We start from the raw sequence: 25262 nt of genomic DNA on the forward strand, positions 1-25262 counted from the left end.
GTGCTAATAGGTAGAGATATTTATTTCAACTGAACTCGCTTTTGTCTTTACATCTAAGTTGTACGTGTAGTCTCTCTCCTTTAGAACAGAGCAACTGGGGGGTCGCTAGAAGTTTTTAGAACGCAGCATCAAATACGTACAATTAAGATTGTACCACCAACCACGGTGAATCTATATCAATTTCTATTAACAGTGACTCATTCCTCTCTCTAATACTTGTGATTGACGTAAAGAATTCCTCGATCTCTAGTAGCAGCATATGCTAACTAACATTGCAAGCCGTTTCTCAATACTACTTTGAAAGAAACGAAACATATATGAGTTAAGACTATAAAATATAAGTAAAATAGAATAAGCGGTGTGAGTCTGATCAAATTACAATGATATTTTCGAAAATACCAAAGCTTTTTGAAAAAGTTCTTTCTAACTTTATTTTGCTCAGTCAAATTTCTATCAGTTAAATCATGTCTGACAACAATGGATGTAGCAACGGACAAGCCAAGCTGAAGACAAACCCAAATAATGGAAACAACAACGGAAAATCCCAGAGCAAAAAGCAGGCTCGTCTCTGCCCGGGACGAGATACCTACGAGCGTATGAACTTCTTGTACCAGGCCTCGATGCTAATGGCAGAGTCGATACCGGCTCTTTCAGGCAGCTACGGAAAGTTGATGAAATCTATTGGGAAAAAGGCGGTACTGCGAATGTGAATATCTCAGTTTTAGTGCAACACAAACACGCCGTATTAAATAACTTTTTGTTACAGAGAGCCAGCCATCAAACGCACGCTGTGTACGCGCTGTGGAGTAGCCTTATATCCTGCCAAAACCGCGGACTTTCATGATTATCAATACAAAAAGCTAAGTTACCTAGATATCAGTTGCAAGCTATGCGGCTTCGAAAAAAGGTATTACAAAAAGAAAAACCACAAAATTCGAGCGGATGATCCAGAATGCGTAGTGGAAACTATAACTTTCGAGTAAATTACTGTAAAAAATAAACTAAAAAATTGAGTAATAAAATGCATTTTTTATAAAAATATACCTTTATTTCAATCTCACTAATTACATGATGAATACAGGGTGTCACATATCATATGCAAATTCGTCCTTTACACTGGTGGACTATCTTATGGCACTTTTCTTGCTAGAAATTATTTACTTTTTATATTTTTCACTTGCAATACATGTACGTATAACTTAATGAACAACAATTTTTCCAACTTTTACATTTTATTTCGCATTCTAATAAATATGCTAGCAAATGAGAGCACTCTGATCTACATAACAATTGCAGCCATCTGGCAAAGCAACATCCGGGAAAATGATAAGTTGTACAAACTTTCGATAATCGGCCGTCTAAGTTTTGAGTAGCATTTGCAAATTCGGTCGCCTCTCAAGAAACTGCTGTTTACAACACGGAATGTGTTATATTTGTTCTAATAATTCTACTGAGATTGTTCCCTGCTCGAGTGCTGTTTCTTGTGGGACGAACGACGATTTCAAAATGTATTCTGTTTAATATTCGTTGATTATCTAATTCTTGCGAGATTAGAACTGGTATATATCTTGGTTGACAATTCCTAACCACTGATTTTAGTATCTTCAGTCTTTCACTTCACATATAGAACAGTTAAATTCAGTTAACACTTGTCTGTCGAAGTTTATAACTACAGCTACCGTTAAATAACTCTAAATGTGTCGAACAAAACAATTTGACAGGATGTCGTAACATTATAAAAGCTCTTGGAGCAAATTTTGGATCCATCAACTAAACAGTAACACTAGGGTTCCAGGTGATCTTGATAACTAACATCAGGCAAGACTCATATTGATCCAACTTAACAATCGTTTTATGGGTACATAAAAAGAACTGAATTAAAATTAGTTATGATAACATATTTACCATTCGTCGCATTAGAAATGAAATCGTTTTCGTTTTGTTTAAATTGTCTCCCATCATTGCGATAATCCAAACAGTTTAAGGGCGTTGAACGCCGTTGCTAGGCCCACGTCTTCGGGTTTTTTGTTCATGAACGCTGCGATCATCTCCACAATAGCCGGCAAGCTGCAGGGTTCGTTACGCTGGAAGGTACAATATCGATGCAAGTAAAGCAGGGATCTCTCGGTCAGTCCAGTTTTCACATGTTGAGGCAGTTTGGAAGCTCGAGTATTAGGATACATAAAGGGCGAATCGGTTTCCACCAGTAGGCGCTCCAACGGTAGCCGGCCATCCTCAAGAAGCTTGCGGACGCCAGTATCGGATTTATCCTAGAATGTATTTTGTGAGATTGTCGTTTTCCTACTTGTACATGAATCTCATTATATGTACTTACCTTGCATAAATATCCGGTCAGAGATATGTAGTAATCTCGCTGTAAATATTTGAGTGCTTCCTCTATGGTACCCATGAAACCTCTGATGATGATCTGTGGTGTAGGTTGAAATCTGCAAGTTGATTGACTTTTCAGATTTATTATCGTTTTTTTTTTTTTTTAATTTGATAACTAGAAAAATATCACGTTCGTGTTCCCTCTCCTAGGTTGAGGTACTTGACGGTTTTGCAATTAGTGATATCTGGTTTGAATTTGCGAACTAATTTTCGCCAGATGCTAGTTGCAAAACATCTCAAACGTTCTTTGAAAAGACTTTGATGGGCTTTTCGGTTGTAATCAAAATAAAAAGCAATAAAACTTAACCTAATGACATACTGCATGACCACTGAAAAATGATTTTAAATGTCTATGAAACGCATTAGATTCTTTCGTGGCAACGGCCGTAATAAGACGAAATTGAATGTTAATGACAATGATTGGGTGGAATGTTTGAGTCATTTAACACTTTGATGAAAGGTCGGATTGATTGATACCGTCGTTTACGGATTAAGCAGTTTTAATTGACTATTGCGACAACTAAGACATGCTTTCTACTGAGGTGCCGAGAGGGCACAGTAAAGGAATTCGGTATAGTAACCAAAAAATTGCGTTACCAACTTTCTCAAAACCAACGCTCAACCAGTAGTTAGATATATGCGCGGTCGGAATTCAGACTTATTTACATTAATTTTCATTGTTCAGATCAAATTATTAATCCAGTTTCCTTTTATTCAAATGCGAAAAAAATAAAAAATTAGGACAAACGAAGAATCAAGCAATTACCCTTAGGAATACAATCAAACAAACGTCAATGAAAAAATGATTTAAGGTAACAAACATAAAACAGGGTACGTAAAAGATTAAGTTCATTCAATTATTGTGATCAATAGCGGATCTTTGTTGGAAAAAACATAGCAAGCTTTGCATTTTTACGTTTCGATGCATCTTTTGAAGTATAATCGATGCATGTAAACACGTGGTTTTTGAAAATTCAAATTTCAGCTCAAAAATTCCCGAATAAATGCACCGCTCATATAATTTATCTTTAGTAGGCAACAATAATACTTAGTTATTGTTTACATAGATTGATAATACTTCAAAAGATGCAACAAAACGTAAAAATGCAAAGCTTGCTATGTTTTTTCCAACAAAAATCCGGTATTGATCAACGTGACATAAATAAACTTATGTTGAAGTTGTTTTGTTCCATGATTTTATAAGTTTCTGCTAATTTCTGCAACAAATTTTAACTGCCGTGTGCGCAGAGCACATGTACAATTCAATTGATGGTAATCTTGCCGTGGGATGTGTTGGGAAATGGCAGAAAAGCGAAAATTACTTGTCAAAAGTAAATTTTTTGGTAGGAAAAGTTGATAGAAACCTAATTATCATAAAATGAAGTCTGCTGTAACATATAAAAAATAAAGGTCTGTTGTTGTTTCAAAAGTTCAGTGAGAATATCAGAGGTATAGTAGTATAAAATATGAATTTTAACGACAAAAACTTTTTTTTAAATTATCATTGAACATAAACAGATAGCTCAGTAAGATTAAGAAATAGTTACCTTGGGTCTTTAGCAAAGTTTTTTATTATGTTATTTTGGAAAACTTTGCCAAAGACGGCGGTAAAGAATATTGATTTTTAGAGAAATAATTCATTTTATCACACTTGTAGGGGGATTCATCACGGATCTGTTGATGTCCAATGAAGGGTCTTTTTTAAATCTAAAACTTCCCCGAAGACAGTATTGCTCTAAAATGTAACGTTTACGAGAAAATGACTTTTGACCACCTTTTTCATTTCTGGACCACAGTGCAACGCAGGGTTTATTTGACCTCTCGAGTTACTATACTGCGATGCCAAATCGAAATCTCTCCTCTGGTACAGCATGGAAAGTGTTTAAGCACTGGAGACTTGCTCCTGCGCCCCCCCTTCTGCACCCAAAAATGAAAATGAACTAGAAAAATATCACGTTCGTGTTAAAACGCTAGATCAAGAAACTTTTTAGTGTCAATATATGCAATATTGGGAACAGCCCCACCTTTACTAACGCAATAAGGGACGAGGTCCTTAATCTTACTCTCTGCAGTGCTAACATTGGCATGTCTCTGATGAACCAAGCTTGTCAGATCACCGAGATGTCGTTTTTGACATCGAAGCCAATTCTTTGAAAAGGGAAAAGTTCCGGAACTCGAAAAAGACTGACTGGTCTACATTTAAGGAACATTTAGTCAACTCCCGGTCGTCCTGTTTAATCGACATACCCACTCCCGTCAAATTGAAAATTGCTGCACGTGATCTTTAATGTAGGATCACTGCAGCTACATTTGGGTGCCAATCATCGTATGGAAAAAAGTGACCAGAAAATTTCAAGAAAAAAAACCTGTACAAAATGTTTACCTATTCGAAAAAATACCCTGTTAAAAATTACAGCTCCATCGGACTTAAAATGGGGTGGCGCAAAGCGATTGCCTTTTTGAAAACTGCAAAATTACCCAAATGGAAGGGGGGGGGGATAAGTGAAATTTCGGTTTTCGATTTTTTTTCTCAAGCCAAATGACTTTAAAACGCACAAAACGTCGAGAATTGATGTCATTTGAAAAAAATATTTTTTTCAAAAATCGACTGTCTAGGACTTAGTCGTTTTTCCAATGTGGCAGGCGGAGTTTAAAACATTTAGAATTTATTTAATGATATACACTATAACTAGCATCGAATACATTATGTTTCATTAGGGTGGTTCATTTATTCGACATAGAGTGGTTCATAATACTGTGTAAAAATGAGTATAAAATGAAAAAAATCGCTTTTCACTGAATACCAACAGAAAAATTCCTGAAAATATGATATTTGTTATATCATTGTCGTTAGGGTGGCAATGTTGAATTGAAAAAAATTCCATGTAAAATGGCAAGATATTACAAAACAAATTTACAAAATGTTTCAAAAAGCTACTCTGTGCAAAAAAAAAATATCTCCATCAAAATTAAGATTGTGTCTCGCGGAAAATGTTGAATGCTTTCATGTCATTTGCAAAATCACACACATGGGAGGTACATGGAATTTGAATATTTGAAAAATGTTCTCGATTCCAAGTGTCTTAAAAGTACATGAAATGGTGAAAACTGATGGAATATGTTTTTTTTATTTTGTTTGAAAAATCTACCCTCTAGGACACTTGTACTTGTCCTTTTGAATGTTGTACCAGACAATTTATTCGTTTTATTTACCACAATAATGTCCTTTACCAACACTTGAGCAAACACGCAGTGCTCTGGCTTATATAATCAGACAATAGACTGTATCGATGTTATTCAATGATAATGTGAGTATAGGGATCTCAATCAGATACGCAACACAAAGACTCGTTGTTTCTGGGTTTGCGTCGTTTTGACAGTTCGACCATATATTTTCTGTCAAGTTTACATCATCAGAACGTGAACGTGCCCATTGGTTGAAACTTTGCATAGACGTTTTTTTAGGCAAAAGATGCCATTTTGTGCTATTGGTTTAATTTTTTGAAACACAACTCATCTTTGAAAAGCTATTGAAAAATGCTATTTCGGATAGGTATTGATGATTACAAATATTTTTAGAGCCAACACGGTTCGTTTGAGCGGTCTTCGGTAAAGTTGTATATAATGTTTTTGTCTTTCAAAAAAAATACACTCTAAAAACAAATTATTAATTTTTTGAAAAGAAATCAAAAGAAAGTTGAAAATTAATTATCCAATACAGCCTATTTGAATAAACTGATTTTTTTTTATAAAAACTACGAAAAATTGCCTGAACAACGAAACCGGTCATGGAGAAATCAAAAAAAGGTTTTAATTTTTTTTTCACAGGGTACATTTTTTGAATAACAAAGTTATTATTTACAACTTTGCCAGATACACTATGCCAATCAAATAAACCGTTTTGACTGAAAAAAATATTTTTAATTCCCAATAGAGTGCTCTATTGGAAATTAAAAATATGTTTACAGTTGAAATGGTTTGTTTGATTGGCATAGTGTCTTCGGCAAAGTTGTAGATAATATTTTGTCCTTCCAGAAAAAAATTATGCCTTTTAAAAAAATAATTGAAAAAAAAATTTTTTTTTTTCAAAAAATGATAACTTATTTTTCTGCATTTCTAAATGATCGGACTGGTTCAAGTGTTTTGGTAATCTTTTGTAGGTTTTATTAGAAAAATCTGAATTTTAAAAATTAGCTCTTTTAAATAATTAATTTTTAATTTTTCTTCTAACTTCTTTTTTAATACATAATTTTTTTTAAGTTTAATTTTTTTTGGAAAAACAGAATTATTATCTACAATTTTGTTGAAGACGTCACACAAATCAAACGAACCGAAGTGCTTTTTTTCATTTTATACTTATTTTTCACAAGAATATGAACCACCCTATGCCGAATAAATGAACCAGAAGTCCCAGAGTCGATTTTTGCAAAAAATCTGCTGCTCTGCTGGCCCCTAATATGGTCATGTCACCGACCATGTACATTTTTTTTATTGACCAAAAAAAAATGATCTGTGTAAAATTTCAGCACAATCGGACATGATTTAGGGGTGCTTCAAAGTGTTCAAAGTTTTGTTGTTTTGACTCTCGAAAATGGACATTCCTAAAAAAATCCAGTTCAAAATGCCTAATGAACATTAAAATGATTCACCAAACCACATGTAAATCATTAATTTAATGTTTATTATACATCTTAAGCACAATTTTGTATTCGAAATGTTAATTTTCGAGGGTCAAAACACTGAAACTTTAAGCGTTTCGAGGCACCCCTAAATCATGTCTGATTAAACTGAAATTTTGCACAGGTTATTATTTTGGGCAAATGAACAAAATGTACATGGTCGGTTCTTTAAATTCGATTTTCCATACATCGCATTGCCACCCTAATACACATATGCACACATATGCATTTTTTCGTACAAGCTTTACTCTGGGCTATATCCCAGAAAGCAGCAGCGGAACGGGGTGTCGGTTTCGTAGTGCTGGGAAATCAGAAAACAAGAGTCATCCGGTGGAGGCCCGTAGATGACCGTATATGCGTGCTGAGGATTAAGGGCAAATTCTTCAACTACAGTTTAATCAACACCTACGCACCGACAAACGACAAATCCGATGAAGTCAAAGATGAGTTCTATGACAAGCTTGAGCGAATCTATGACGAGTGCCCAAAACACGACGTAAAAGTCGTCATCGGAGACGCAAACGCACAGGTTGGGAGGGAGCAATTCTTCCGTCCGGTCATTGAAAGGCATAGCCTCCACTCGTCAACCAATGAAAACGGCCTGAGGCTGATAAACTTTGCCGCGGCCAGAGGAATGGCCATATGTAGCTCCTATTTTCAACGTTTGAATATTCGGAAACACACCTGGAGGCATCCAAATGGAGAAGCCTGCTCCCAGATCGATCACGTACTGATTGACGGTCGGCACTTTTCGGATGTTACTGATGTTAGGTCTTTTCGGGGACCAAACATTGACTCTAACCATTATCTCGTCGTTTGTAAGATCCGCGCACGGTTGTCGAACGTGCTGAAATCTCGCACAGAGAGGACGATGCGTTTCAACATTCAGCGGTTGAAAGCTGATGGCGTGGCAGCAGAATACGCCAGAGAGCTGGATCAACGGATCGCAGAACAGCAGGAGGAAGTAGTGGAAGACATAAATGGGCTGTGGAGCAGTATTCACGGCGCCATCGAAACGACTGCGAGAGAGGTGGTAGGTACGACGCGTGGTAGACAGCTTAACGGCTGGTTTGATGCCGAGTGCCAGAGAGCGACAGATGAGAAGAACCGTGCCAGGAGCCGCAAGCGCGAGTACGAGGAGCAGGTGCTCGCCAGCGCAGAGGACAGCTATGCCCAAAACGACGTGCGGAGATTCTATAGAACTGTTAACAGAGTCAGAAGCAGGAATTTCCCTGTGCCGGTCATGTGTAATGACAAGGACGGCAACCTGCTTACTGATAAATCGACGGTTGCAGCCAGGTGGAAGGAGCATTTTCAGGCGCTATTGAACGGTGAGGAGCAGGATGAGCAGAGCAGGAACAGGATGACGATTATGAGTGACGAACAAGCTGTGGAGCCACCAACACAGGAGGAGGTGAAAAAGGCGATTAGTGAGCTGAAAAACGGCAAGGCCGCTGGGAAGGACGGTATCCCGGCCGAACTTCTAAAAGCGGGAAGCGAGCGGCTGTACTATGCGATCCACCGATAATACTAAGGATCTGGGTGGATGAACAAATGCCGAACGACTGGTTGGAAGGCCTCATATGCCCCATCTATAAGAAGGGCCATCGATTGGATTGTGGCAACTATCGAGGGATAACGTTGCTTAACTCCGCATATAAAGTGCTCTCCCGTATCCTGTTCTTCAGATTGAGACCGTTAACGGAATCCTGCGTTGGCGAATACCAGGCTGGTTTTCGACAAGGGCGTTCCACGACGGATCAAATTTTCACCCTGCGACAAATCCTCGATAAGTTCCGGGAGTACAACTTATCGACTCACCATCTGTTTGTGGACTTCAGGGCGGCATACGACTTAGTGAGAAGAAACGAGCTGTGGCAGATCATGCTGGAACACAGTTTCCCTACGAAACTAATAAAGCTGAGTCGTATGACACTGGAGGGATCAAAATCGTGCGTGCGGATAGCTGGCGAGACATCAGCCGCTTTCGTAACGTTGGATGAATGAAGCAGGGGGATGCGCTCTCCAACCTACTGTTTAACATCGCTCTTGAGGGTGCAGTACGAAGAGCAAACGTCGAAAGAAACGGTACGATCATCACGAAATCTCACATGCTTCTTGGTTTTGCGGACGACGTCGATATCATCGGTATCAACCGTAAGGCCGTGGAAGAGGCTTTCGTACCTTTTAAGAGAGAAGCAGCGAGATTGGGACTTGTCATTAACTCTGCCAAAACGAAGTACATGGTAGCTGGAAGAGAGCATGGGAGTCCCCGTGGTGTTGGTGCTGAGGTGGAGGTAGATGGGGAACGATTTGAAGTGGTTGATGAATTCGTTTATCTTGGTACGCTTGTGACATGTGACAACGATATGAGCCGTGAAGTGAAACGACGAGTTGCAGCTGCGAACAGGGCTTTCTACGGACTGCGTAACCAGCTAAGGTCCCGTAGTTTGCAAACTCGCACAAAACTAGCGCTGTATAGGACGCTGATACTCCCGGTGGCCCTTTACGGACATGAAGCATGGACGCTGAAGGAAGCTGATCGACGAGTGCTCGGAGTTTTTGAGCGTAAAGTTCTGTGATCGATACTTGGCGGTAAACTGGAAGACGGAGTGTGGCGCAGACGCATGAATCACGAGTTGTACCAGGTAAACGAACATGCTGATATAGTGAAGGTGATACAGCGGGGCAGGCTTCAGTGGGCTGGACACGTAGCCAGGATGCCTGACGAGAGAGCCGCCAAAACTATCTTCAGTAGAGAACCAGGAAGAGGCCGTCGACTCCGTGGTAGGCCTCGCACGCGGTGGATGTGCGCGGTGGAAGAAGATGCACGATCTGCTGGTGTACGGGGAGACTGGAGAACGGCTGCCCAAGACAGAAGAAGCTGGACATCTCTAATTCGTTCGGCCCTGGACCGGTGAACGGTCCGTTAGCCAAAAAAGTAAAGTAAGTAAGTATATCCCAAATAGCTGGCGGAAAATCGGAAAGGTAGGAAAAAAAGATAAAACTTTGCCACAAATTTTTAGGCCCATAAGCCTCACATCTACACTCCTGAAGTTAATGGAGAAAATTGCAGATAGCTATATCCGCAAAGAGTTCCTCAAGAATTCACCACTTCATAAAGATCAGCACGCTTACCAACCTGATTAATCGACAGAAACTGCTCTTCATGGCATAGTAACTCTTATCGCAAAGTTGCTAAAATACCAAGAGAAGGCACTTTATGAATTTCTTGATATTGAAGGCGCCTTCGACAATACATCCTATGCCTCAATCAATACAGCTTTCCTAAATAGAAGAGTTGATAACACCATAGTGAGGTGGATTAAAAGCATGCTTTCGAACAGAGAAATCACAGCTACTTTGGGAGATGCTTCGATCACGGTTTCAGCGACAAAAGGCTACCCATAGGGGGGAGTCCTCTCGCCATTATTTTGGTCGCTGGTGGTCGATGCACTATTAAGCAAGCCTTTAGACGTCAATAGACACTACCCTGAGTTGATACCTTCAAGAGGGGCTGAACATTAATCCCGCTAAAACAGTTATTGTATGCTTCACCAACTACTTCGACATGTTTTCTACAGTAATCTAATGAAAAATCTGCGGAAGAAAACCAGAAGAAGCATTTTCTTAATGTATCCTCGAGCATTTTGTTCATTAAAATAAGCAAACGTACGAAGAATGTATGAGATCTCAGATCTATAGTAGCAACACAAAATTTTGATATTGTACTTTACATTGATATTTCAATTCCTACAGGACCAGTACATCAGTAAGTAGAGGTTCAAGATTTGATAAGATAGTTTGTAGCGGGAGTAGTGGCATAAGCACATTACGTATCATTTGCCTTTTTAATTTGATGGACTCATAAACATTTTGCCAAGCATTGTGGTCCTACTCATTAATAGACTTCTCAACTCAAGAGATTTGATAAACTTGAAGTGGTCTTCTTGGCTCATCCTTATGCTAAGGAGACGTTAAAATAACTATTGTTTTATTTCAATTCTATTAAAAAGCAAGCTCTCCAATTCGGTAACATCCTGGAACGCTAAGTGGCATTGTAAACATTGTAAGATTCATCATGGCCCCACATAATTAATGGGTTATCTTTCTATCGTTTAGCAGTCTTCGATAATCGGCCATCTCATCCACCATGCTATATGTAAATATAATTGCCTATTACGAATCTGTAGCACTACACTGCGCTGCCCAGTGTAGCTTCAAGTTGATGTTCGTAATTACTGCTAATGTAATGTAATTATATAGACCAACATTACTCAACCGCTGTCTTATCACGGCAGTAGGCGTGTTATCGCTAATGAAACGAAACCTATGCGCAAATGGATCACAAAACAAACAGACCCCTTGCGCTTCTTTTCGTGATAACAAGACCTATTCATTTCCTTACTGTACCTTGCCGGTGTACTTCCTAGCCACTGGACTGTATCAATATGTAATTTAGTGCTTACTCACTTCGAAAGTATTTCCAACACATCCTCCTGGGCAGATCGTTCGTGTATCAGAATCGGTTTCTGTAGATTGCATGCAAGCTTCAGTTGTCGTTCGAAAATGTCTTTCTGTGTGCACGGTTCGCTAAAATCTCGCTGATAGTCCAATCCGCAGGGACCGATGGCGACACATTCTGGAGCACCAGCAATCACTTCAAAGTCGTGCCATGTACTCGGTTCCTCGATGATTGATTTCGAATCGTGCGGGTGGATTCCTGCGGTTGAGTATATAATTCCGGGGTAGATGCGTGTCAGGCGGAGCGCCTCTTTACTGGACTTGACAGACGTTCCTGGTACCATAACTTTCTGCACACCTGTAATGAGAGCATTGTTTTTTGATTACTACTTTGAGAAACGATTACTAGAGTAAATTTGCATATTATGAAATTTGACTATCCAACAAAGGAACTTAATACCACATTTATACTACAATCCCGGTCACCAATCACAATAAATTAGGATTAATCCAAATTGGATTTTCATCAAATTGATAGTCGTTTGGCATGAGGAAATTTATTTTCTGCTGGCCGTATGCTCACTTTCGTTCAATTCAACATGCAACTGAAGAGGTACGGTAATAATTGCTACCCTGTAAAAAAGTCAGCTGACGATAATTATTGCATACAAAATGCAAAATCGAACATGAAATCGAAAGGGAGGGTTTGCATGTTTGTATTTTTTCTTCAGCTTGCCAGGAATGTAACCTTTTTACTGCGTAACTCTCGGTAGTCGGAAGTCTTTCAAAGTTGGTCTTGCTTGACGTTAGAAGGGCATTGTGTGATAGTGGAATCACCTGATAGAGCTACTTTCTAGCCTTTTTTTTGTTTCGGAGAAATTAAACACAAAAAATAATAATAAAAAGCTTTTACTACATTCAATTCTAGGTTAATGAACCGACTGCACACTTAATTTATCTCGGTGAAGTTCCCAACAGCTGATGTGTTTTTTTTCGATATCAGCGGAATATTTCGACATTCATTCAGCAAATTAAATCGTACATAAGTAAGTTCTGAAATCACCTTTGGTGACATTTTGGAAAATACTACCGAAAACTTGTAAAATACTTCGCTGAATTTTTCAGCTCCAAATGAGTTTAAGTGTGTATTCAATTACCTGTATTACGGACACTATTTTTCAGTATGATATCACAAACAAAGAAAACAGAGATGTCCGAAGGTCTGACATGCGAATACGGTTTAAAGAACTGGTGTCAGAGCCACTAGCAATAAACCAGCATCGGCAGCGAATGGCCAATGCCCGAATGACATAGACAGATGCAAGCCCGGAATCGACAACCGTACTTTCACCAATTATCGGTTAAGCGCAACCGAAGCGAAAGTTTTTTTTTTGGCAATATTGTATATTTTCCCCAAAACTGAAGCATAATTAAGCGTTACGATCGAACTGCTCAGTGCTCAGTTTAACTCACATCTCGGGAGGCTCACGCAGTTTCCTTTTTGACTGTACACTCTATCATGCATCAGGTCGTTGATTTCGTACCACCTATTACGTGACGTTCGGCGCCCAAGCTAACCAGTGAGCATGGAACGGTAGAGTACACATGAATTAATGGAACAAACCAACATGATTGCCGAATAGTTATACTCGAGCAAGAACCGATAGAAAATTTCACTGTAACAAGCCATACTTAATACAAGGACGAATCTATGCTGGTGTGATTACTCATGCATAATACTTAGTTGATCGCAATACACCTTGATTTCTACTGGTTTTGAAAAGTGCGAACACTTTTAAATCTTGTTAAAGAAGCCTGCTCTTAATTTTTTTACCCATTACAAACGTGCGTAACTGTAATCATGCATCCTATCGGAGATGCGATAATATAACATGCTAACAGTTCTAAAACAGTAAACCCCGTCTTTACAATTTTATTAGGCATTGGGGATAGCAGTGTTAGTATATAGCAATCGGTAAACTAGATATAGAGAGATCATTACCTGAACTCATTCCTTAGATTGCAGTCTCACACTAGTCATCATTTCTTCACTTGTTCATGATCGTTTCACGCCTCACTGAACAGAGAAAAGATGCTCCTAGCGCGCACTGCTTTCGCACATGTTGAACCGCACAAAAGCAGATCGCTAGAAGTGCATGTTATTGCTTGAAACGCCCTTCCCCTACACTTTTGGTCTTATAAAATACATGATTTGGAGATTTATCTATAAGAGTTGAAAAAGAGCATGAACATTTTACAATAAACGCGACCAAGTTGCATCGGAATCTGAAGTGCTTGTACTTAACGTCGTTAATGAAGATTAACGTGCTGTTATGAAAAGCACAGGCCTGTTTAGATATACCAATAGACCACAAGTAACACGATACTCAAACTTGTTCTCGTGCACAGAGCAAAGTCAGGGGAAAACGAGGAAAAAAACTGTATGTTTTTTTGCCATATGAAATCCACAAGAAATTTGTTGAATCAAGTTGAAATAAATTTAGTTATTCAATTGTATAATGACTATTCGAAATAAATTATACCTTTTCCTTTTCCAAACAGGTAGTTCCCTGAATTAATTTATAATAGTGTAGACGAGAAAACAAAAAAAAACACTATTTACAATATAACAGCAAACGGATGAAAATTCCAATTTTTCTAATCAAAATTCTTAAAAACATCTAACTGATTGAGTTCTGCAAGTTGTCTATCAGAATACAAAATCTGATAGATTTTCCGTCAGAGCAGGTGTGCAGGTTAAGTCTTGGGTTCAGTAATGTTTACTTTCAAACTTCCTGATTTACCTCCAGGATGCACAAAGTCATTGTTTTGCGGTAACAGAAGCATATCCGTAAAAGTAAAAAGTCTTCGTGTCATATGCAGTCGATTGCAGATAAGTTTAGATATTTTTTCTTCCTCCTTGCAAAAGTGGAATATCTCTCCCAATGCTTTTGAAACTCCATTGATATTTTTTTCTCGTAAGACTAGGACTTCTTTCCTCAAGCCAAACAATAATCACGTTGCCAAGATAAACGGGGTTATTTTAAGTTGATCTGACATGGTTAAATACTTTTTACTTATTTACTAATTTACGTTAAAAAACTTATTTTCAAAGAGCACATTGAGAGTATGCGAGCAAAGTGCATCATATATACGCGATGTTTATATCCTCCCAGCTGGTCTCGAGGTACGATGCTGGCCTTACAAGCCAGTCGTCGTAGGATCGAGGCTCGGCTCGGGAGAGACTGATAGTGTCAGTATGATCAAAGCGCTAGCCCCGCCTGTCTTGTACTGTTCACTTAACAGTTGGCTGCGAAGTCTGTGTATAATAAACAGAAGGTCGAGTTCCGAATCAGAATGTAGCATCTCAAGGCTTCTTCTCATTAACAGGAATATATAAACTTTGTTCAAAGATTTACAAACAATTTTTTAGACCAGCAATGCTCTATGCAGTACCGATCTGGTCAAATTGTTGTTAAATAGGCTGACAAGATTTTCTCGGGATAAAAACGGGACAAACGGGTTCAAAAAACGGGATACATGATATAATTGATTTTTGAAAAATTTACCAACCGAAGCATGCAAACAATTATTCATTGCTTTGATAAATCTACTCGATCCTGTACAATACTTGGCGTTTGATAAAATTTAGTGTAGAAGAGTGTAAAAGAGTTTTGATTTTTGCAATAAATTCCTGAAATTTGTCACATGGATGATCGAGAATTTGACTAACAATTATCATGGTCTCAACTTTAAATCGCGACTTTTCCGTCAGTTCACGATAGGATATGTCCTTTCCAGTGGTGCGGTACTGTCAGGAAGGCACAAAACGTACTCAGTAATATTAAAAAAATCCTGGCTGCTTGGAAACTTATTTTCCATTTAGGAAAATTTCAATGCAAACCCCTATTTAAGAATTTTTTAAGGAGTCTCCGAAAACGGTACAAAATGGCAAAAAAAAGAGACGGGTCAAAATAGTCGGAAAAACGGCACTGTCCCGTTCGGTACGTCTGGTCAGCCTATTGTTAAACAAGGAAGAAAACGCTTCAAAGGATTCAGAATAAAATTCTGAAAATGATTTTGAAACATCCTCCTTGGTTTGGTACACCACGAATTACATAACTATGATGATACTGTTTATTTGTTTGTCGACTGTAGCGGTTAATTCTGTAGATTTATCGGCTTACTGTTTAAATTAGTACCGATGCAGATAAATTAAGCAAAACCATGTATAAACATCACGTAGAAAAAACTTAATAATATCAAAAGTTTAATATAAAGCAATGGCAAAAAAACACTAACATGTTTACATATACACTGGGGTCGCTTTTTACGCGGTTGGTTATACCGCATTTAAAAGATTAGATTAGATATAGTCATACTAAACTTATTCGATACCGCGTACAAACCATCTTCTGAATCGAGTAAAAATAATCCGCGTTATTGTAGAAATATCCCGTTCAAGAAAACGCATAAAAATCACCCGCGTAAAAAGCAACCCCAGTGTTTTCTACAAGTAAGATTTTTTTCATCCAACATTCTTCGTTCGCTCGATACAGATTCATCGGCCCGAGATACGGAGAAACAGATTTTGTCAATAAAAATACAGTTATAAATGTGGCAACCCTGCTTACACCACAACTGAGCGGTGAATCACTCTAAAGAGAATGCATAGCAGAACGCCGCGCGGAGTACACTGCTGAGATCAATTCGATATAATTCAAAGAGCAAACATGCGTGACGTACGGCTGGATTTTTTTTCAGTTTCGAGATGCATAGTAAACAACGTTGTTGTTTCCTACCTGGGTATATGTTTCTCGCACAAAGCACGTTCTGCAGTGATCTCTGTTGTGTTAGAGCGTATTGTCCTTTCGTGTGAAAAAGATCAGACCAGTTTGCTATCTCTCTCGGGAAATATTTCAGCACGATTTGCTGCTCTCTTCAAGCAAGTGCGTCGCTTTGCTCAGTAGTGTGAGGCCTTTGTCATGCTGAATGCCAACGCGAGCGATCGAGCGAGAAGCCTGCCGTGGGTTGATGAACAGCTCTACCTACGGCTGTTCATTAACCTACGGTTGGTTTCTCGCCCGATCGCTCGCGTTGGCGTTCAGCATGACAAAGGCCTGAGGCTCTGGTTGTAGTGGACGTGAATGACGGCGCAGGACGATTTGCCTTGCCGTGTAGTAAAGATACACATTTTAATAACGCAGAAAATGGTACAAGAGTAATAGTGTTGGTAGAAAGTATGAGAACTGCTGGAAAGGGTTATAAAATAGTGGTAAAATATAACGGGGGGAGGTAAAAAATGAAACAAAGCTGAAAATAATCAATTCTTCATACAACAGGCCTTACAGGAGTATATCTTTAGTTCAATTTACAACTGGGACCAAGAATAATTGCGGCTGCGAGAGGTGTGAATTGTCAACAATGCGAGTGATCGGTAACTTAGTGAGAGTGAGAGGTAGAGGTGAGATGATGTGTGTAAGTATGGCGAGCATAAAATGACGAATGTGGATGTCAGTTACTGCGTGAAAACATTGGAGGTAGAATGATGTAGGGGGAAAAAATCAATGGTCAATTCTAGGAATCCTGTACACGGGAGGGACGTCAGGGCGCTGACCGTTGGGGCGGCTGTCAACATCAAAACGGATAACGGCAATGTAAAATTATACAGTTCGCCCGTTTTGATGTTGACAGTTGACTTGACGGGGAGTGCCTTGTCGTTTGTCTGGTGTACCGGTTCACTAGTCGATTCTGATGTCTGGCGATGTAGTTGTGATTTACAGGTTCATTAACAAAGCAACAAGACGGAAAAGCTTTTTCTTACCTTTTTTTCTAACATGAGACTCGGGAAGTTTATTATTATTATTATTATTATTATTATTATTATTATTACTATTACTATTACTATTACTATTACTATTACTATTACTATTACTATTACTATTACTATCACTATTACTATTACTATTACTATTACTATTACTATTACTATTACTATTACTATTACTATTACTATTACTATTACTATTACTATTACTATTACTATTACTATTACTATTACTATTACTATTACTATTACTATTACTATTACTATTACTATTACTATTACTATTACTATTACTATTACTATTACTATTACTATTACTATTACTATTACTATTACTATTACTATTACTATTACTATTACTATTGCTATTACTATTACTATTACTATTACTATTACTATTACCATTACTATTACTATTACTATTACTATTACTATTACTATTACTATTACTATTACTATTACTATTAGTATTACTATTACTATTACTATTACTATTACTATTACTATTACTATTACTATTACTACTACTATTACTATTGTTATTGTTATTGTTATTGTTATTGTTATTGTTATTGTTATTGTTATTGTTATTGTTATTGTTATTGTTATTGTTATTGTTATTGTTATTGTTATTGTTATTGTTATTGTTATTGTTATTGTTATTGTTATTGTTATTGTTATTGTTATTGTTATTGTTATTGTTATTGTTATTGTTATTGTTATTGTTATTGTTATTGTTATTGTTATTGTTATTGTTATTGTTATTGTTATTGTTATTGTTATTGTTATTGTTATTGTTATTGTTATTGTTATTGTTATTGTTATTGTTATTGTTATTGTTATTGTTATTGTTATTGTTATTGTTATTGTTATTGTTATTGTTATTGTTATTGTTATTGTTATTGTTATTGTTATTGTTATTGTTATTGTTATTATTATTATTATTATTATTATTATTATTATTATTATTATTATTATTATTATTATTATTATTATTATTATTATTATTATACAAGTGTGATAGTGTTGGTAGAAAGTATAGTTTGGATTATTATTACGAAAAAGCGACGCAAAATTTGAGTCTAGGAAACAAAACCTAAAATAAGTACAAAAATGGAATGTTATCAAGAAAATGAGTTCCAAAATGGAAATATAAAAGTTATCAATGTACCTGGAGATAGTAACTGCATGTTTTATGCTATTATACAACAAATGACGGGATGGACAATATTTGATACGGAGTTAAAAAAAATGGCAGCAGAACTAAGAAGAAAAACTGTGGAATACCTTTGGAATAATGTATTGCAAATGAAGGAGGTAATACTGATTGAGCTTTAAGAAGAATTGGGGGAAATTCCCGAAGAAAGATGTGATGAAATGATGAAGGATTACATAAATAATCTGGCTTAAGATGGAACATGGGGAGGAGCAGCATGTATTATTGCCATGAAAGAGATCTTGAAGGTCAACATAAAAATGTTCAACCCGCACTTTGTGCCTCAGACATTCCACTTCAGTGGTGGATCAAATAAAACCTTGAAAATTTATTATAACGGAATTAATCACTATGACAGTATATACAGAGAAGAAAATAAGGCGAAGGAGAATGCAATTTTACAAAATACACAAGAAAACACAACAAATGGAAAAAGCGGAGTCACTGGACCTGAAGATATTATGGAAGAACAAGAAGGAAAGAAAGAAATAACATTAGTCGATAAGATTTTATGGATGAATGTTAAGGAAGGACGAGTTAAAATAAAAAGGATTATAGAGGGGGCAGACAGTTTCTTATGGTCAGTTTGTCATCAAGTAAGTAGGATGGAAACGGAACTAATCGCTCTTGCGGATCTTCCAAAAGGATTGGAAATTGACATTAGGCGGATGTTAAATTTAGAGAAGGAAAACATACAGACAAATGAAAAAGTGTGGAGTACGATTGCCAATATTATAGGAATGGATATCAAAATATACAAGGGGAAGGAAGAAATAAACATATATAAAACGAGCATTGAAACAAAGAAAAAAAATGATAGAACTAGTGGAGACTAAAACCTTGCATGGCATACAAATAGATAGTGTGATAAAAATATTTACGAAATGTGAAATAACAAGAAAAGATATTAGCAACAAGGAGAAAAAAAACAAAAGAATAGAGAGGAGACCGGAGAAACACAGCAATAGGTAAAAGGAAATAAACAAACGATTAAAATAGCAAGCTTAAACGTACGAGGATGTTGCCAATACACAGCATTAGCAGCTGATACACAGCATTATGATTGGTGGATAGCAGACAAAGGAAACAATTATGGTAATATGCGAGGATTAGCAATACTAAAAAGAAAAAACAATGGAATGAAAATAAGTAATATTAGAAATATAAATAGAAATGCAATGTCAGCATTAATTAAGGACGAATATCACAAGGAAAGTTGGATAATAGTAAATTTACATGCCCCAGATGTAAACGCAAACTCGTTCTTCGCCGAAGTAGGATCTTAAGTAAATAGCCACCCAAAAAAGGACAGAATGGTGTTGTTAGGAGACTTTAACTCACAGATTGGGAAAGAAGATTTGGATGATGAGGACAGAAGTAGATTGGGGAAACATATAGGACATGTAAGCACAAATGAAAATGGAGAGTTCATGAAAATATTTTTGAAAATTCATAATCTAAGCATTACTTCAATGAGGTTTGATGAAACTGTATTATTCACGTGGACAAATGGTAATCGGAAATCACAAATTGATCACATCGTGTGTGCAGAAGATACGAGGATTAAAATAAAATATATTAGGGCTGGATGGACAATCATACAAACCGATCACAAAATAATGATTATGGAAATAGAAGTTATGGACTGCAAAGAAGGAAGTAAACAAAGAAAAGTTAAAAGCCAACTACTACCGAGTGTATTACAGCAGGAAGAACCACAGAGAATGTTTCAAGAAGAATTGAAAAGATTTGGCCAAATAGATACGGAAAATTTAGAGTTAACGGAAGCATATGAAAGAGTTACAGAGAAAATGACAATGTGCGCAAGGAAAGTCTTGAAACAAGTAAGAAATCCAATGACACCAAAAAGGAAAAGGGCAATCGGGTTATTACTGAAGGCAAGGAAACGAATGAGGGTCGCCAGAAATAGAGGAAGAGAAACAACATGGATAAGAGAAGATATTAACACACGGAGGCATGAATATCAGAGAGCGGTTAAAGAGCATAATGAAAAGGAAATATTTAAATTCTACCACGAATTGCAAGATTACGAAGTGGCAGAGAGAATTAGAAGATCGTATAAATATTTAAAACAGTTTATAAGGAGGAAAGAAACCAGGAAACCTTTGATAGGGTTAAACAAATGGATCGAGGAATTAGAACTAACGGAAGGGGATGCAATTGAAATAAGACCAGATTCAGACGAAGTAACAGAGGGACCAAGCAAAAGGGAAATCTACGGCATAATGGCTGGATTAGCCAACGGTAAAGCAGCAGGATTAGATAAGATAAAAAATGAATATTTGAAATATTGCAATGAAGAAAGCAAAGAAGAAATATACCGAATAATTAAAAAAGTATGGAGAAATAATAAAATGCCAGACCAATGGAAACAATCGGTACAAATACCAATTCCGAAGAAAAAAGGAGCAAAAGAAACAAAAGATTTCAGGAGAATAACCTTGAGTAGTGTGGGATATAAGATATACACAAAATGGTTAGCGACAAAACTAAAAAAATATGCTGGAGAACCTGGATTCCACCAAACGGCGTTTACCGAAGGACGATCAACGGAGGACCAGATTTTTTATGCAAGAAGGTGCATGGAAGAAAAGTGGAGTAGTGGTAATGCAATAGTGTTAATGTCTTTAGATATTAAAAAAGCGTTTGACTACGTAAACATATCTTCAGTAAGTAACATATTATCTATAATGTATTAATGTTGAAAGAAGATAAATTTGAAACATAGGTGGAGAATATACTTGAAGAACTTAAAGTACCGGGCCACATTATAAGCAGAGTGCTACAGGCAATAACAGCAGAGAAAACCAGTGTGCTATGGGAAGGAGTAAGAACCCAAGAACGAATCAAAAATAGAGGGATCAAACAAGGATGTCCGCTGTTGTATGGTTTTACACTCATTATTCAGAAAGTGCTGAAAGAGGTTAAAAAACAATATCCCGAAATTAACCTATTAGAATTAAAAAACAAAAAAACTACCAGTCATTCTAGCTTTCGCAGACGATCTGTTAATAATAGCAAACACAACAATTGAAATAGAAAACATAATTAAATTATTAAGAAAAGAATTAAAAAAAGTTGGACTAGAGATAAATCACACTAAAAGCCAAATATTAATCAGAGAACCAATGAATGAGAGAGAAATACCGGAAAAAATAAAAATAGGTAATGAAGAATTCAAGGTGGTTAAAAACATGAGATATCTAGGATAATTTTTGACCGAGACACTAGATAGACCACAAACAAGCAAAAACAGATGTGCGCAGGCAATAGGCAGTAGCAAAATTGTTATAGAATCATGAAAAGATACAAACCAACATAGCAGCTGGCTAAATTAATATACAAAACAGTAATATCACCAGCTATAACATATGGACTTAAGGTTTCGGCACTAGTAAAGAGGAATAGGAGATCTATTAGTAAATGTGAAATGCAAATTCTGAAAGAAATGTTAAAATACTGTAAAGACAAACCAAAAGGAAGACTAAAGTTATCGAAGTTACTAGATGGAAAGACTGCAGTTAAAAAAATAAGAGTATTGAGAATTGCATAGTGGGGTCATATTCAAAGAAGGCAAACAGGTCATCCATTGAAAGTTGCACAAAAATTTAAATGTAGAAAGAAGAAAATAGGCAGACCGGCTAGAACGTGGAACGAATGTGTGAGAGAAGATCAAAGCAAAATACCAGAGCTAAGGGAAGAAGATTGGATCGAATTAGCCAAAGATAAAGAGAAACTAAAAGCTAAAGCAAAGGAGATCTACAACACAGAGGGCAGTGAGGAAGAATCAGAATAAGGAATTGAAGAGTAGCATAATGAAAATAACTTGCCAAAATGGTAATATCATAATTAAAATTAAAATTAAAATAAAATAAAACTTATTAAATAAAAATAAAATAAAATGAAATTATATTGCAACAGAATTTAAAAAAAAGGAAAGGGATTAAAGAAGGAAAAAAGGCACATTAAATAAAAGTAAAAGGAGAAAAGATTTATTAAATATATATCAGAATGAGAGGAAAAAAGGTCTGGTTTGGTGTCTGGTTTTATAAAGAAACAAACAACCATACTCAACGAAAAACTTTGATATGCAATAGAAAGAGGGGAGAAGGAAAGGTTGGTAAGATCATTAAAAATACACTGAAGAAATATAAATGCATATGATCAATTATTATAAAATACGAGCCACTAATGCAAATTAGTTTGGAAGTGTGAATGCAATGTTATGTCTAATAGATGTAAAAATGTATTCATGCGGGGCTTAGTGTTTATGAAAACGATCTCGGAATGTACGTGTATTACCAGGCATTCTTGAAATAGGTCGTTGGATGAACACTAGAGCTATCACCTTTCATCTCCAGGACTAAAAATGTTTGCACCTGTTTATTCTATTATATAAGAAATTTAAAACACATGTTAACTTGAAAAAATGGATGCAGATAGGTTTTTTCCATAAAAGCACTGCCGGTCAGTGGGAGATGAATTGTATACACACACACACAATTTAATAACGCAGAAAATGTGTGAACCTAGAGGACACAGTGGCTGCGTAAGACCGAACTTTTGCGTGTAGAAAACTAGCAAACGAGAAAAATTATTCCGAAGTTTTGCAATACATCATTGCTTTGAAGTAGAGAACAAAATGATGAAGTTCTGTCTAGATCAGGGTGGCCAGCGAACTGGGAAAAACCGGGAATTTGAAAACGAACCGGGAAAACCAGGAAAAAACCGGGAATTTCAATACCAAACCGGAAAATATATAATGTTGAATTTAAACATCATTTTTCGTGCCCAGCATGGTTTGGATCTGTTGTATTAATTCAACGCGGTATACATTTTCTGCCATCTCACAAACACTGAGAGGTTCCAGGAACCTTCCAGTTGGTCTCGACGTAAGATACTGGAATAACACGCCAGTCGTCATATGTATTAGAATCTCAACTGAGAGAGACGACCGTTAGAGTCAATAGGATCCTAGCGCTAGCTTCGTGAGTGCCGATCAAACTTCAAAACGAATACAACTTTACTGGACCAACATCTGATAATGTTATTCATGTCCGAGTATGCTTAAGAGTTATGTACCGAACTATACATAATTGATGTGAAAATATTCTTTCAAAAAAAAAAACAAGATTTGAAATTTAGGGTACAAATTGCTAGCAAACACCAGCAAGGCCCAGGGAAGGTTAAGACTTTAAATCGCTAAAAGATTTTGAAGGCCTGAAAAGCCAAGAATAATTTTTATCCAGCGTTATAAAAATTGTGTCAAAGGCGTTGGCCTACACTCAAAATATTTTTCACATTATTGTTACGTGAAATTTCCTGTACTTATTCATTTTCTGTCATTTTGCATGATTTATGTGACAAACATAACATCTACGTGAAAATCACATGCATACTATGTTTTATCACGTAGTATCTACGTGAACTTGGCAACGTCAAACAGAATGTCATAGAAGAAGTATCGCGTGAACTCTCTATGTAAAAATACACAGGAATCAAAATGGCGAAGCTGTTGTCTAACTCAGTCTCTGAAAATAAAAAAGAATTTCTCGACGGCTTGCCAATAAGTGAGCTTTCGAAAAACCGTACGAATTTCACATCGAGCCTTGAGCTTACAGGTTTCACACAGATTTAGTTCAAAGGTCGAGGAGTTTCCCATACATAAACAGTTGCAGCTTACAATAGTTATCGCCGGCAAATGTCGTAATATTTGTCCGATTTTATGTCCTTTGATTCATTTACGAATCGGCGATTTTGCATGGCCGTGCGATTTATCAAGCAACATATTTCTATAATTTCTAAAAACTATTTGCCGTCTTTCAAGAATTGGGGAAACAAAATTTGGAAATTTTACGTTGTATCAAACGTAGTAGCTAGCAGATAAGCGAATGCTTTCCATTTTACCGGTAGTTGAATTCTACGTGAAATTCACATAAAATGCTTATGTCTGCTGTATAAGATTCATAGGATAAATCATCTCACCAGATCATGATGAACTCAAATGACAATCACGTAGAATCTACGTGAAAATGACAGTGGAAAATATTCACATAACTTTTCCGGTAGTTATGACGTGAAAATTATTTTGAGTGTAGCGTAGCTGTCGATGATTGTTGGATAGCGTGATCCACTCACAACCAACCCAAACTGGTCCAGATTCAGTCCTAGTCACCATCGGTAGATTTTCTGAGGCGGTGATTAGCACAACAACTGTACAGAACGAGGCCAACGGAAAATTAGCGGAAGTAATCAAAATCATAACTGAAGTTTGAAATCGCTAATGAAGATTTCTCAAGGCCAGAAATGTCAGAAAATGATTTCAAAGAATCAACGGCAACGAAAATGATTTTTTATTTAATTCAAAATTCATGAAATAACATTTTGGAGGCTTGAGAATGCAGAGCCTATATTATATATTGCTTGAAAATCAATAAGACATTCGCAAATAAAAATAAAATCTAGGAATGATAGCGAAAAATACACCTGGAAACCTGAAACTTAAGGATAATAATGGTATCAAATTAGTCCTCCTAATATTATCAGCAATCTTAATCTGAGCTTGAAAAGACACCTAAAAGATCCTAAGACCATAAAACTTCAAAATAGAAAAGAAATGATGAAATGATACAAAACTATGAGATCCTTATAAAAACACAACAAA

At 36.7% G+C, this 25262-nt stretch overlaps 2 protein-coding genes across 3 annotated transcripts in view; one reads left to right on the plus strand and one right to left on the minus strand.

The window, feature by feature from the left end:
• Positions 1 to 464: 464 nt before the first annotated feature.
• Positions 465 to 983, plus strand: LOC129728948 (uncharacterized). Its single transcript, XM_055687425.1, has 2 exons — positions 465 to 706; positions 767 to 983. The coding sequence occupies exons 1-2, from the start codon at positions 465 to 467 to the stop codon at positions 981 to 983; spliced, it is 459 nt and encodes a 152-aa protein (XP_055543400.1).
• Positions 984 to 1024: 41 nt separating this feature from the next.
• LOC129733312 (3'-5' ssDNA/RNA exonuclease TatD) overlaps positions 1025 to 25262 on the minus strand; it is a 32527-nt gene continuing 8289 nt past the window's right edge. For both annotated transcript variants that reach the window (XM_055695081.1, XM_055695082.1), the window contains exons 3-5: positions 11544 to 11892; positions 2336 to 2447; positions 1025 to 2270 (exon numbers count right to left, since the gene is read on the minus strand). In XM_055695081.1, coding sequence (XP_055551056.1) covers positions 1959 to 2270; positions 2336 to 2447; positions 11544 to 11892 — 773 coding nt within the window. In that variant the 3' untranslated portion in view covers positions 1025 to 1958. The remainder of the gene's footprint in view (positions 2271 to 2335; positions 2448 to 11543; positions 11893 to 25262) is intronic.

Source organism: Wyeomyia smithii, chromosome 3 (assembly GCF_029784165.1).
Source record: "Wyeomyia smithii strain HCP4-BCI-WySm-NY-G18 chromosome 3, ASM2978416v1, whole genome shotgun sequence".
NCBI lineage: Eukaryota > Metazoa > Arthropoda > Insecta > Diptera > Culicidae > Wyeomyia > Wyeomyia smithii.

Coding starts and splice junctions, on each gene's coding strand:
- LOC129728948 (XM_055687425.1), top strand. CDS start 465: ATGTCTGACAACAATGGATGTAGCAACGGACAAGCCAAGCTGAAGACA. Junction 707..766: donor AAAAAGGCGGTACTGCGAAT/GTGAATATCTCA, acceptor TTTTTGTTACAG/AGAGCCAGCCATCAAACGCA.